At 39.3% G+C, this 14,991-nt stretch overlaps 1 protein-coding gene across 1 annotated transcript in view; it reads right to left on the bottom strand.

Moving 5' to 3' along the window:
- Positions 1–14,991, bottom strand: part of AFF3 (ALF transcription elongation factor 3) — a 307,610-nt gene that overhangs the window by 119,953 nt on the left and 172,666 nt on the right. Inside the window, exon 5 of the mRNA XM_057374860.1 lies at positions 4,254–4,340. Within this exon, the coding sequence (XP_057230843.1) occupies positions 4,254–4,340 (87 nt within the window). The remainder of the gene's footprint in view (positions 1–4,253; positions 4,341–14,991) is intronic.

Here is a 14,991-nt window from a genome sequence, read left to right as displayed (position 1 = left end):
TTCAGATGAGAAGACAGAGGGAAGGCCAATATTGTTTCATGGACCATTGGATTCCTGAGGTAGTAGCACAGCTGGTCTTTTCATATGTTGACATTGACAGCATCAGAGAATGAAAATACAGACTAGTTCTGGGTCCCTGAGATTACAAGGTCGACCTTGTATGACAACAGCAATATCTGTGAATATGGTGCAATAAATCAGAACATTTTTTCCTCAAGTGCAAATGTTCACTCACTGTGTTTTACTCACAAAATTTGTTTGCATTCATAAAAATATGAAAGAAGTCTATAAATACAAATATAAACCATAGCAATAAGATATTTAAATTAAGTGGAAAAAGAATACTTTCCCATGGATGGCAGCAGGAAAAATATCCTGAATGCAACTCTGCTTCTGAATAATTTGCTCTGGAGTCAAGGCTGTCCAGACTGTGTGTCTTTGACCTGTAATTTTAATATAATACACATCTGCAACTCACTTTCATCCTACATGACTAATGTGAGATGCCAAATTTTTGGGCAAGCCCCAAGAGTTTCTACCTTCTACTGCAATATGAAAAGATCTGTACCATATTTCACATGCCAAGAATAATTTCTCAGTAATTTGAAATTGTGTGCTTTTGACAAATTGCATGAGCTTTTTGTGCATGTTTCTGATGAAGAGAGATTAAACCCTGTTTTTTTTCTAATGACAACAAAATCTTAAGAAGTCAAGATCAACTTGCATTGGTGATGTAGTGGTATGTACACTTGAATTTAAATGCCATTCTTGTAGCCGACCACACTCCCAATAAAGGTAGGCTGTTAGAGCACATTCTTTTTCCAAAACAGAATTTATGTACCTAGAGAGATTCAGGGAAATACAATCATTTTGAGGGAAATGTCCTCCTATTTGTAAAAGTGTTTTAAACTTCTAAATAAGGATCATGCGCTCACTCTTTTACCTTTTCAATAACCTCAGGAAGAATGCACCCTCCCCTTTAACTGATGGCACAGTATCTTGCCTCTGCCAAAAGTCAGTAAAAATATCTTACAGAGAAACATAGAATGGTCCCATTAAGGGCGGAAAAAGAAATGTAAYTTTAAAAAAAAGGCAAAGTCCTCATTTCTGAAGATTATTGTCCAGTGTATTACCTCCAGCTTATTAAAATCAACAAGAAAGGAAAAACCAAATGAACTGAGCTTGTAAAGARCATCACTATGATAACTTAGCATCTGCTGAGAATAATCACTCAATAGCTTTGTGACAAGAAACCAGTTCTCCTGGAGTGGCTAAATTAATTCTCAAATAACAAAATGATGGCTGATCCCACAATATCACATATACATAACTAGAAATCAAACACCTGATCAAACTGTCAAGACATGAAATCACAGTAAAAATAAAGAAAGAGAGCAAAGCAGGCAGCAGAATTAACAGCATTTTTTCCTGCACAAGAGAATTAATGCTTGAACATGAAAGCTCATCCACACAAGCATCAAGTGAGCTCTTATTTACAAATTTAATTATTCATTTAAAGTTTATTTATTAAGATGCTTTTAATAAAATTACAATCAAGAAATGCCTGATCATTTGTACATAACAAAGCGTGGCAGAGATAGGAGAAAGGAAAACACACACAGCCTGTCACATCACACATTGATTCAATTATCCCTAAGCTTTGAAAAACAAGAAATAAAGGGACTGTCATTGCCCCTTCCTAGTAAATTCAAGAGTACAAATTAATTCCAGAGAGAAAGAAAATTCAAAGTTAAGGATGCAATGTAACTTAATGCCCTCCATTACATAAAGGACAGTTCTCTAACAGTGCTCCTCCAGCAGTACAGTCCTTGCAAACGTACTGGGCACTGCCACGTGTGTCAAACCTGACCCACACTCTCCTCCAGTTCTTGTGAAACAATGCAGACCTCCCATTTTAATGAGGYCTGATTTCATACAGAAGTACAGCATTTGCACATCCCTCCCCCCATCAAACGAGCATTTAGTTATACTGACTGATACATCCACATGTGCAGTTTTAAATGTGCAATTCTGTTAKATTCGTGATATATAAATCTCAGATATTTAGCTTTTATGACTAGACTGATTTCAAAACCACTCTAGCTGTATTTGCTGTGGCCTTTGCAACTTTAATAGCCTAATTAATAAATTTCAAGTTTCAAGCTGTCAGACCGCTAATTACTTGAATTGCAGGTTAAAAGCAGTGTGGCGTGAATGCGAAGTAATGATGCTGACACTAAGGTTTATGGACAGAAAAGTAGTTATGATTTGCATCCTTGGGCAGGAGGCCTACAAGCTTCTTTCTCCTATTCCCAAAATGATGAGCATCTTTATGTTTGGGAACTGTWTTCTGTTAAAAGGGATTGCAGCCTATTTGCTTCTCTTGCTGGAAGAGTCTTCGCAAATGATCTCTCAGCAGTGGAAATAAGACTGAAAAGGAATTCATGTTACCATGCATGACTTGGAACTAAAAGATGAATCTGTTGCCCTGAATTTAGCCTTTGAGTCTCTCTATTTGCCTTCATYACTACTTAACTGCCAGTAATACAGGATTGTTCCATAACTCAGGTGAGTTTTTCGGTACTTCTTTCCCATCTCACACAAAGCACTCGAATTTCTGACCATGCAGACCATCCAGGCCACAATACAGTTGCGATGTTATTATTTGTTCTAAAGTATGCTCATATATTACTAGATGAAATTTTGTCCCTCCTAAGCTTAAAAAATGGAAACTCTACTTCGGTAAGGGAAAAGGAAACCACTTTGAAAAGGATATTTAAAAATGAATGGTAGATCTCTGAAATGGCTCTGCAATTCAAAATGATAGAAAATTTCCCAGAGAGATGGATGAACAGGCAGAGAGAAGATGAGAAAGTCAATACCAACCATTATTCACAAATCTTTGCTCTCTGCTCTGTGGTTCTCCTATTCCTATATTTATCTCAACACATTTAGTGGTGAGGAAGTGGATTCACCATGGCCGCACAGATCTGCTGCCGGGTGCACACTTTGGCCGTGCACATCTGCACATGAGCCACGCCAGCACCATGTCCTGTGGGCAGAAYTGTGGCAGAAACTGCACCTGCTTGTAAGCTGCTGATCCCCTGTCTCCTACAGCACTTACTCTAACTTAACAAGCCTCTAGCCCGCCCACTATCTTCAGTCAGTTGTCTGCCTTCAACACGCAAATCGTGAGTTATTTCCTTCTTTTTCTTTCATAACATGCCAGAGATATTTTGGTTTACACCCCTGATACTTCAAAATCATGACACTCTCATCCATGGAAAAGCTGTTTTACTGTAGGCAAATGAAGTTTCCTTGACTTTGTAGTTATAATTATTCCCCRAACTAAATTTTGCAGAATGGACTTAAAAGTTGCCAAACGAGCTTGCTTTAACAGGGRAAAGACTATAAACAGCATCAATGCCATCTTTCAAGCTTGAACACTGCATGAAATATGCTTGTGACATCTAAATAGTATATGGTGATACAAGTTATTGGCTCTTGCACAAGATAGCTGATTTCATTCCCTCCTGACTTACCGTGTATAAATTATGTGGTTTCCGCAGCTCGTGCTGATGAGCTTTACCTGCTGCACTACATCCTCCCTGGGATCCCAGAGGAGATGATTTTAAGGGACCATCAGCAGGACCAGTGGCTTTGGTCTCTTGGAGGATCAAATATGTCTCTTCCAAATGCTTCTGTGACCCCGCTGGGTATCATGGCACTGGGCTGTCTGCCTCTYTAGAAAAGCTTCCCATTCGAAGCCAGGCTGCTGGCAGGAGATGTATGCCCAGTCCTCAGCCCCCAGCTAGGGGCCAGTGCACTAGTGAAGGCTTCCTCAGACCTCAAAGATTTCAACAAAAATCTCAGCTGGTGAAGCCAAATGATGCAGAGGCAACAGATGCAAAGAGGAGCTCCCCGACCCTCCCCAGCTGTCTGTGCCCTACARTATCATTCAGGTGCCCACAGAAGCCACCACATCTGGACATCMCACCAGAGATATCTGTGGTTTTGCCTTGCCCTGAGGAACCTGTGACTCCTGCACCACCATCAGTTCTGCTGCCAAGAGATGCAAACGAGACTGTGCTGTAAGAAGGGAAAAGACAGGGAACACTGGCACACACACACACAAAGATCATCAGCACGGCAGCAATCTCAGCCCCAGAGACCTCACACACTTAGTCAGGGCTTGTGCAGGACATCTTGTGAGGTGCAGGAAGAATATTTCTACATGATGCTGAATGTCTTACCTTGTTTGGGAAGGGAAACTTGCTTTGTTCTGCCTTTCCTGGCGTGTGAATAGCTGACAGTGGTGGAGGCCATGAATGGGTCATCTCCTGAAAAACAATATTGTTCAGCAAACTGCACTTAGAAAGTCAATGGAAAAGGAGACAATGATAGCATATCARTAGCGAGAGTGCCTGGGTACTGTAATATTTAAGTTCTGCAGCTTCTAGGAAATGCCCAGTTTTCATATAATCTAGACAAAACATGAGCTACAATGATTTTTACAGACTCTTGAGAGMAGCTCCTAAGTGCTGTCTCATTTTCCTGAATAGATAATGCATCTTAAGTGCAAGAAGTTTGATTTTTCTGACAATTTGCAAACACATTTTAATCACACAATGTATTCTGGTTGGTGAGATTAACACAACTTCTTTTTTTTGTAGACAGGAATAAGAATTTCAGTGCATGATCAAAWAACGGGGTACACACTATGGCCTAATCACAAAATAGATCTTGCAGACAAGGTCRGAATGGTAAATACTAACAGGTAATTCCTAAATTGCCTTTATCATTTTAAAGGAGCTGAGTAAGTTCCTAACTGCAAAGTGTTTGTGTCTTGCAGGACACAAACACATGGCAAGCTCTAAACAAGCCATAATATTTGGTACAGAATAACTTAAGAGAACTAATATGAAAAAGAGTGCCAAGCATGATAATCCGGAAAGATGCCCCTTATGTTAGAAGAACTGAAGAGCAAATAACATCCTGCCTAAGCAGGGGAATTGCTGACACTATCAAGAGTCTGCCTGGCAGATGCATTGCAGAGTTTTGCTACCATTAACCAACTGTGGAATTTTTTCTCAGTGATATTCCAAGGAGCCATGCAGAGATCCACAATCAGTCCCAAAATAATACTGGGGTTATATTTCCATGACTCAGTCCTTTTTAAGGAGAAAAGAAAATGTTCCTGCTTGAAAAAAAAGTGTGTGTTAGACTCTTGCCCATCCTTCATTAGTGCTGACGGAACTGCTTCCTGAGCTGGCATGGACTGAGCTGCTGCATTTTTTACACAGTGGAAAGTCTCTGGCTGTTCTGCCARTGAAAGGACCAGCCCTTTCAACACAGTTTATTAGCAATAAATGTCACCTTTAAAGAATTCTTGATAAACAGTTTATTTCCTAATAAAAATTGCATTCTTTTATTTTATTTGAGGCTAAAAAGTTCATGATTTATTATACTTCTGTAATCTGTGTTCGTRTCTCTAATCAGAGCATCATCTGGTTTGCAGTTTCAGTATCAGAATTGCTTTGCTTTTCMCTTCTTTGAGGCAGATCACTCATCTTATGACTTCCTTATCTGATAAGTGCCAGCAATAACAGTATATAGCAACTTTTAATGTACAGTAACTTCTTAAAACTCAAGCAGCAAAAAACATAGGCAATCAGGTTGCTGTTTGCTACAAGTACCTGGCACGCATGCCACTGTTTGCAAAAGATTAAGGAATATGTGTTCAGAAATATTCCAACAGTAAAGGTGTATGGCACTGAWTTGACAGAAAGGAGATTTGCAATGTGGATATTTAACCTTAAGTCTGTGATCTAAAAAAGTATCATCACTCACACCTGCTTTTCTTGCTTTTCCCTTACAGGACCATTTAGTTACTCTGAGGGAAATGTGATGTTGTGTATATAAACTAAAGGTTTTCCACTGGTAAAACCCTGTCCCCAACCAAAGTGTTTTCCCCTAMAAGTTGAGGTGCTGAGCCCAAAAGAACACACGGGAATGACTTTGTGTCCCTTTCTTCCGAAGGGCAATGCTTTTTGTCATCTCTGCCAATTGAAGAATGGGGGCAGCCAGACTGGGAACATCTGGAGGCTTTGACCTAAAGTTATCCTACTTGCAGAATATTCTATTTGGTGCTGATGATTGCCATTTGCTCAAGAAGCATCTCTTCCAGGTCACACCGTCGGTGACCCCTCTGTCACCTTCAGGGAGCATCTCCTGAGGAGTCTGCTCTGTGCCAGGCACAAACCCATCTGTAACAGCAGCAGAGTCTTTCCTCCCACCTTGCCTGCCCGAGCCTGACAATGATGCCTTCATCCAGGGAAGGGACCAGAGGCTTGATTAAAAATAAGGGTGACCTTTTTTTCTGACATGTCAAAATCCTTCATTTCTTCTTTTCTCTGACATTTTTTCTCATCCACACTTCAGTGAAAAATAGCCGTAATGGTCTTTTTTTTTCCTCAGCTAACTTCTCCTTTCAGTTGTGGTATATAATAAAGCTTTCTACATAATTTAGATTTGATGTAACCCTTTTTGACACAAAGATTTAGTTAGACCACTGATATCTGCCAGGGTTAACAATTGCCATTATCATGAATATCTGAATGYGAATTTACTAGAATAATTGAGTTGTGAACATATGGTTTATTTATCCCTACCCTTTGAAATTCAGACAACTATAAAATTAAATAAAATTATGAAAAAATAATCAGAAAGSCACTATGAAAAGTATCCCAAACTATAGACTGTCACCCTGAGGAATAGTACKATTTAAATGTAGTATAATATTTTTTGAGAATAGAAAATATGTGCAGAGTCTCCTTCTGGCTGCCAAGAACAGAGCCTCAAAAATCAGGAGAGAGAATTTAGGTGTCCAGAAATTGTCAACACCTTGCAAGATGAAGCAGAAACAAATCCAGAATATGTTCCTGTGTGCCAAATCTTGGGATTTTAGACTCTATCTGAAGATATTTGAGACAGATTCAAAACACTATTCGTGATACATGATTATATCATGATCTCTTTCTTTTGGTACATGGTGTAAACTGTCTGAAAATGCAAGCCTAAATAGCAACTATATTACTAATTAAACAGAAAGGACTCAACTTTTATTGTAAAATGAACTTTCATGCACATCTCCTCTCTGCTCAAGTAATTTGCCTGTGTTTGGAGTTCTGAATTGGCAGTATTGGCATAAGGCACYTGCTGGACTGAAAACCATTTGAAAAGCATTGATGATAATTTAAATGTATTTAAAAGCCTTAGCACCTTCAAATTGGTGTTAGGACATTGACTGACACAAAGGGTTTTTGAAATTAGAAAGAGAAAAAAAGCAGGGTCTTATTTAGCATAAATCAAACAAAACATAAGTCAGAAACACCTGGCACCAGCAAATGTTCCAGCCACTACAAGACAATGGTCTAATTTAAAACTAATTTATAGACGTCTTCAAACTTGATTAACTTAATCCTATAGTCCTGAACAATGCCAGCTAAAGAAAGTATTGAGAAGACATTTGGAGTCCAGAAGTGGGGAAAACAGACTTCTGGATCAAAGAAGGAAGCCMTGACCAGGCTGCTTAAAATTTATATCTGTGTATGAGTGTGTGTGCCCAACTGCAGGRCAGCTTGTTTGAGATGACAATGACAGCCCTCCTCCTCCTCCAGCCAGATGCACAGGTCCAAGGCGCAGCTCAGAGACCCTCTCTTTGTTTTGTAACACACATTTCTCCCTGTGGGGGCTGCAGCAATGTTGTTTTGCACTGACATGTTTGTGGTGCTGGTGGTGATGGCACATCTCACTCACATGTATACAGTAACTTTGCAATTCTACCCATTTCTACCTGTTGTAAATCAGTTCTCAGCAGTCATACATAAATGTCCAGTTTTACAAGCTATAAAGGTCCAAGTCTAGTTGATCTTGCTCAACGTGCCGACTTGGCTTTTCTTCTCACTGAACCTTCAAATAAAGAAATCTATAGTATCACATACCCTTGCTCCAATTTTAGTTTCTGCAGCAACAATTAAGTAACCAGACATTTCTTGGGGATTAATGACTGCTTGGCAGTGTTTTCTTTGGAGCTTTTGACCCTAGCTTGCAAATAATTTTTCAGGAAAAGTACCATGCAGAGGTAAATAATAGTATTCACTCTAGACTTAAGGCAATGCTATTTATCTAGTGCCATCAGTCTTGCTGTGTGGCACATGATACCAGGAATGGTTGAACGGATTCAGAAAAATTGTAATTAATAGCATGGAGATGGGTATCATCTAGATTTAAAGTCTTGCCACATGTATAATCTTGCTGTTCACTCKCTGCCAAAACCAGAACTTGCCATTGGGCCATTAAAAAAACTGACTACTTAATCCTCCTCTCTGCCTGTGCTCACCTAGCTGATTTTTCATTCATAATATTTTGTCTCTCCACACATGATGATTTAAGAAATATTTGTGGCACCTCATAAAGGACCCTGTCAAACACCTTGTGAAAGTTATTTTAGCTGACTCAACTTCATCCACGGCTCTACTGACATGTCRCAGGAATTACAGGAGATTCGTAAGACACAATTTTCCTTTGCAAATACTCTGCTGGTTAGCTCAGGGGGACTGGAGAGGATCTGTCTTTGTAGTTACCTACACTTAAATACAGATTTTAGGGAAGCATTAGATACATTTATTTAGATGGAAGTCAAGGCTATGCAAAGCTAATGCAGAGCTTTTGCAAGACCCTTTAGCAAGACACAGGACACAGCTTGAAAACCTCTAATCTAGTTACTCTTCTGTCTTCACAATGTTATATTTAAAAAAAAAAAAAAAAAAAACAAACAAAACCACAACACAGGAGTCTCTCTTTTTAACTGCTGTCAGTTGGCAAATATCCCTTTCAGTTCAGTGAAGCTACATTGCCACTAGCTGACAACATGGCTATGATTTTAGTGTCAAATATCCAAAGCAAAGAGTCAGACACTGAAAYTTTTGGAGACTGTGTTGAAGCTGACAGCATTTCACTGCGGTAAAGTTCCTATCATGTGAAAAGCCAATTTTCTTCTTCAAAAATTTATTCTCAGTAGTATCTGTTGTTCTGCAAGTTTTCTAACCCAAATCTCAAATAGGCACCTATAAAATGGAAAGATAAAGCTGCTTCCTCTTTTTTATTTATGATGTCACTTRTCCATATTTAGAACTTTTTTCTACTTCCTCATAAGCCCTGTAGTTTCTTTTGAGCAACTGCTAATTTTCTGCTTTCCATCTGAGCATCTCTTATTGGCCATTATCCTTTTGATAACCATTCAGAACCATCACCACCCAACAAAATGTCATTTTCCAGCTTCTGTCATTTTCTGTTTTATTTATTTTCTATCCACTTATTCAGGTGGGTTTTAATTTATAGTTAATATTCATCATGTATGATGCAAAATGCTTTCTAAAGTTGAGATGTGACACACATGGTTTCACCCACTACCTGGAGGATGAAATAAGGGAACTACTGTGAGCTCCTGTCATGGTGCTGAAATTGCAGTAAGGATATCGARCTGGGTGCCAGCTCAGCCCTGAACCTCAGTCAGCAGATCTTCTGTCTCTCCTACTCCTGCTACAGTGATTTCAAAGAGTCACTTTTTTCATAGCAATCTGCTGCAAACACATTCTACCACATTTCCCCTTTGGCACCAACCCAAGACTCTCCAAATGCTCTGCTGCTTTCTGTAATATGAATTCCTTTCAAAAGGCTTCATTGGTACAGCTTCCAAAGATACATGACAATCCAGGGGTGAGTGCTTGTCAAGGAATACTTATTCTTTTTTTTTCTAAGCAAAGAAATAAAGGTAATTTTGTAGCTTGTGGCTGTGTCATTTTTGCTGTGTGCTCGGTTCTTCAGACGTGCACAGATGGTCATGAGCAGAAACTGCTTGATAGAAACAGGACTTGTGAAAGTGTGTGTGACTCTGTGTGTGTGTGTGTGTGTGTGTGTGTGTGTGAGTGTGTGCATGCCCATGAGATGGGAAGAAGGAAAGGAAAAAAGAGAAATTTGGCCCATGAAAAGGAAAAAAGTAAAGAGATTTTGCAGACTGCAGCACTAAAGAATGTGTTGAGCATTAAATCTCCAGGTATTTGGTATCTACAGAACGAAACCAAATCATGAGCATATGCAACGTGATCTGTGGATCAATTCACTCTACAGCAAATCAGAAATGCCAGTGCAGTAAGTTCTGTTTGGAATATGTTATCTCTGCCTTAGTGGAACCTCCTGAAAATAACCTGCAACACTTAGTCAAGGTTCAGCAACCTAGGACAGATAAATGTAAAAGAAGGCTACAGCTGCTTACTTRTCAAACTGACTTATTTACGTCCTTTATTTGTACGATTATAATTCTTTAACATAGAGTCTTGCAAATTTATTTTCATTTTGGGGGGTGGAATAAAAGAACCTGTAAGTCTAGAAGAAGTTATGGATACCTAAAAGAAATGTGGTTTGATTCTAAAAGCAAGTTAATCAGCCCATAACCCATGTCATGCTCTATCATATCAGAGTTWAGGTCCCTTTACAGGTAAATCATAGAACAGTATTTAGATGATTTCCTTAATTTTTAAAAAATATTCACCGAAATGAAAAGAAAGGATAAAATTTCCCTTTTAGTCACAAAGATGAATATCTGTTCTTAGCTAATAAGCTGTTTCTAGATGAGTGCATTGAGCCATATGATACAACGAAGTGTCTGAAAGCCAACCTTGCTTGGGCAAGCTGAGATGATGTGGTTAATCAAGGTACAATCTTTATTAGTGCATTAACCTCCTGCACCCAAGGACTATGGATTCTAATTCCTGAATTGCCATGCAAGACTGATGCAGCTAGTTTTCTAGTCTCAGTTGGCAGCAAGCTAACAGAAGTGGCTAATGAAGATGAATAGCTGCCTCTTGGGAGTGGGGGKAGGAGAAAGAGGAAAGGAAAAGACCTAGGATACTTCAAGGTCCAGATCTCTGCATGATTTCAGATAATAATGAAAAAGTGCACATAGCTGACATTTTCAGAGACCSTAACAAGCATGTTAATTCTTAAGCAATGGTAGTGGCCTCAGGATTGCTCTGGATGCATTTCAAGAAGTTAAAACAAAGGCTATTGAAAAAAAAAATACCAGGGCACTGGTCGGGGTCTTACTCTTGTTTTGATGGATGAATACAGACAAAAAAGCAGAGCAGAAAAATGCTACTGAAAAACAGACCCATTGAGTAAGGAAAACATCTGAGGTTTGGAGAAGATAGAAATACCATCACAGTAAATATTTATCAATACTGAAATATCTTTTCCACAAATGCATGCAATATTCTAATATAAACACTCCTTTAATCCAGGCAAAARTACATTGCTAAATGCAGGGAGGCAATTGAAGAAAATTTGTGGGGAAAAACCTAGGGGTTTTTTTGAATGAAACAATTTTTTTCCATTTTCTTATTTTATGGGAAGCTGCAAGATTTGTGATAGGTACATTAATGGTCCTGGATCACCCCCTGGTCAGAAGATGAAATAGCAGKTCATTGTTTTGGTCTAATTTGTTTTTAGTTCCAGTTTCATATCCCTGAAGCCATTTTAAGAGGACTGGGGGTGCCATAAAGACTTACTTGGTTCCTGGAAACRTGGGGGCTCACTCAAAGAGCTCTTTTGTGCATCTACAGTGGAGATTCACTGGTGGGTATGAATTGGTATTTTTAGCTCAGCTTGTTCAGCCAACTGATTGAGCGTGTCAACCTTCACGAACTCAGGGGTAGCACAGTGATGCCTGTGTGCTCTGGGCACAAGTTGTGGGCAGACATGACATGAAGTAAATACCTTGTGCTCTGGGTTAAAGTTTAAAGTGCTACCAGAATGCTTTTTGGCTAACATACCTGTGAAGGCTGCCAACCATAACAAGAAGCAAGGAAACTTGTGTTCTGTGCAGCTACAACAAACTTGGTCAGCGTGAAAAGATGATAGACAGGGTTTAAGAAAAATCCATAAAAAGAAAAAAGTCAAAATTAAAGTATTAGAAGCAAAAATGCTGTCAAATGTGGATCTATAAAGTACAGTTCCGAGAGGTTTTGTACTTGTGGTTTCTTAATGCAATTAAATTAAATGTGCCTAATTTACAGGTGAAAATTACATCAGGCTGGAGCCTYGGACTGCAGAGCTGAGCATCAAGASAGAGACTCTCCTTCCCTTTTCCCTGCCATAACACAAAGAGGTTCTGCAAGGCAAGGCAGCCTGTAAATCCTTCCTGGACAACCTTGCATGGATGTGGCTGACTRCAATTAGCAAACAATTTTGTTTATGATGCTCTGACAACTTGGGGAATCTGTTCATATACAAGCCATTTATTCTGAATGAGATTAAGAAATCAATGTAGCACCGTGTGCTTCAGTGTATGTGAATTCAACCATCTGTTCTCAAGGTTACATCGTGTGCTTCCTAGATCTGAATTGACAGAAAGATGTTAAATCTTGCTGGTTTGTATTCTAGAAGCAGCACAATGACACAGTGCGATGTCTGGAGCCAACAGATACCAGCTCAGCTGGTGTACAGAGGTAAAACACAGAAYTGAACACAGGTTCATGCCCAGAAATTAAGAATACCATAGACTGGGACACTGGACCCAGAAAGGAATTAGGGATCATCACAGGACAAGAAACTGAAAACAAAYGTCTGGTATCTCATACTCTTGCCCAAAAAGCTCAATCCATCAGGGTGCATCTGAACACAGTAGAACTGGTTAGGCCTATGCTGGAATAGCCTGTTTCTTTGAACACATTTCTTMAAAAATGCTGAGGATTCTGAGGAGGTGAAAAAAAAAAAAGGAAAAAGAAAAAAAACACAGATGAAATAAACTCTGCTACACCAAGAATCCCTATATTTGATTTGTGTAAGCATCTTCATGGGGGAAAATACCCTGTAACATCACATCTAGAAAACCTATTTCTAGCTAATAGCCAAGTTTCCCAAGAAAAAGCAGAACCTCTACTCAACACCTTCAACAGGATTCTCAAGAGATGGCTTAAAAAACAGTGGAAACTGCTGCCAGCTCACAATAACAGAAAAAGACAACTATCACTAACTTCATTAGTGATATAATATACAGACTTCTTGTATCATGACCCAATGGGTAGAAGAACAAAAATGCAAAGTGAAGTTAGGAAAAAAAGAACAACTTCTCATGAGCTGGTGGTTCAAAGCTGGGACACAGTGCCATGAAAATGCCTATCTTCATCTCTTTGAGTCATAAGGTAAAGGATGTTTCTCTGAATTATAAGCTTCAGCTAAATACAAGATAATAGGCTCAAGACAGGTGAGAGTGGCTGAAGTTATCTGTTGTCACACAGGTCAAAGCATTAGTCATTCTGGGTGATAAAATACACCATTCAGACTCACACCTAAAATGTAGCTGAATGGGATTTTCTTATTTTTTATTTTCCAGTCCATCAAAATCCTTAACCTTTATGACTGTCAATACATACTTTATAAGTAAAGAAAACATGTGAACCATTCATATTTCCATGTGAATGCTAGGTACTGACCACAAAAAAAAGGGACTGTGAGAAAGGGAGGTTCCATTGTGTTTTAGAAAATACAGAAACAGAAGTTTCTTATTTTCTCATGTATCAGTAACCTATGGTCCATAGTCCTCCTCTGCTGCTTTGGATTTCATGAGCTCCTGATTCACCACAATTAACCCTGGGGATTTAAAYGAGGGGGGCAACACAATGAGGTGTTTGCCCAACACTCTTGCTGTGGTCAGCAGAAAGATAGCATGGGCAACATCAGTGGACCTAAGATCTGGACCATCTACTGGAAGAGTGGGGAGAGGGCTGGAGGCCAGTCCCATGTTGCTGGGTAGAAAATAGGATTGCCAGCAGCACGGGGGGCATTGTGCACAGGCAGGGAGCCCACCCAGCTGGRAGCTCTGCTCACCATCCTGTTCTCAGAAGCCAGGGCCATGGGCATGAAACAGCACTTACCATTTCACCCTGCTGCACATRGGGTGGCCTTTGGGATGCTGTCAGAGGCAGCCAGAGCCTCTTTGTTTGTCGTAGATGTCCTTAGGCAATCTGGCATTTCTTGTTAAAACTCATTCTGTGTGTGCTTCTCTCTAGCTGCAAACACAGCCATGRAGCAGTGAAGGAGACCGTGCTGTAGCTGTGCAATTCACATTTGTCTAGTGTTTATATTGTGTTCCTCAAAGCTATCATTGTCTCAAGCTCTGCCTGTTTWAAGCCCTGAAACAGCATTTCGTGAGTATTATACACACTGGCTTTCATTTGCAAGGTAGTCTGCAAACCTGAATTAGGCATCGCAGCATCCCCGTAATCTCTGTAAGTGCTGTAATATTATTATGAGTTAAAACTCATAAAATTGGAACTAAAGTTGAAAGTCCTTTAAGAAAACCCCTGTGTCGACATAAATGGCACTGAAGGTGTCAATGCCAATCTGGGCTTCCAGCTGGAAAAAACAGTACAAGGTATGAAAATATACACTGAAGCCTGAACTCTRCTCTGAAATTATGTCCTGGCTTCATCCATTACACCATTTATTTAATTTATAAAAGTATATTAACACCAGTATCTTATGCATTATTGTAGACATTGTCTGCGTAAGAAAATAGCATMTATTTAAAARWTAAAAAAGCAAAGATTTTATAACCACTTTAACTAAAACCAAATACCTTCAGATTCTTCTAASTTGGTTAAAATCTCATTAAATGAAAAGAAAGCAAAATAAACAGATCTTTGAAACAGTTTTTAAGTAGACTGGTCATGAAACAACTGAACTTGAACTGCTGAAGGCCCTGTATGGGGCACAGAAAGCCCAGGTGGAASAGCATGTCACGCTGCCTCACCATTTCTAGGTATTCCCTGTCAGTGCTGCACCAGACTCTCAGCACAAAGACCGCTTGGTTTTACAGCTCAAATGTAAAGAAAAATGATGCTAGCAAAAGTTTTTACAACTCTCTAAAAA

The sequence above is a fragment of the Malurus melanocephalus genome, unplaced genomic scaffold, assembly GCF_030028575.1.
Source record: "Malurus melanocephalus ecotype Western Australia unplaced genomic scaffold, MMel_1.1 scaffold_234, whole genome shotgun sequence".
In the NCBI taxonomy this organism is placed as follows: domain Eukaryota; kingdom Metazoa; phylum Chordata; class Aves; order Passeriformes; family Maluridae; genus Malurus; species Malurus melanocephalus.
This window is presented reverse-complemented; position numbering and strand designations above follow the sequence as displayed.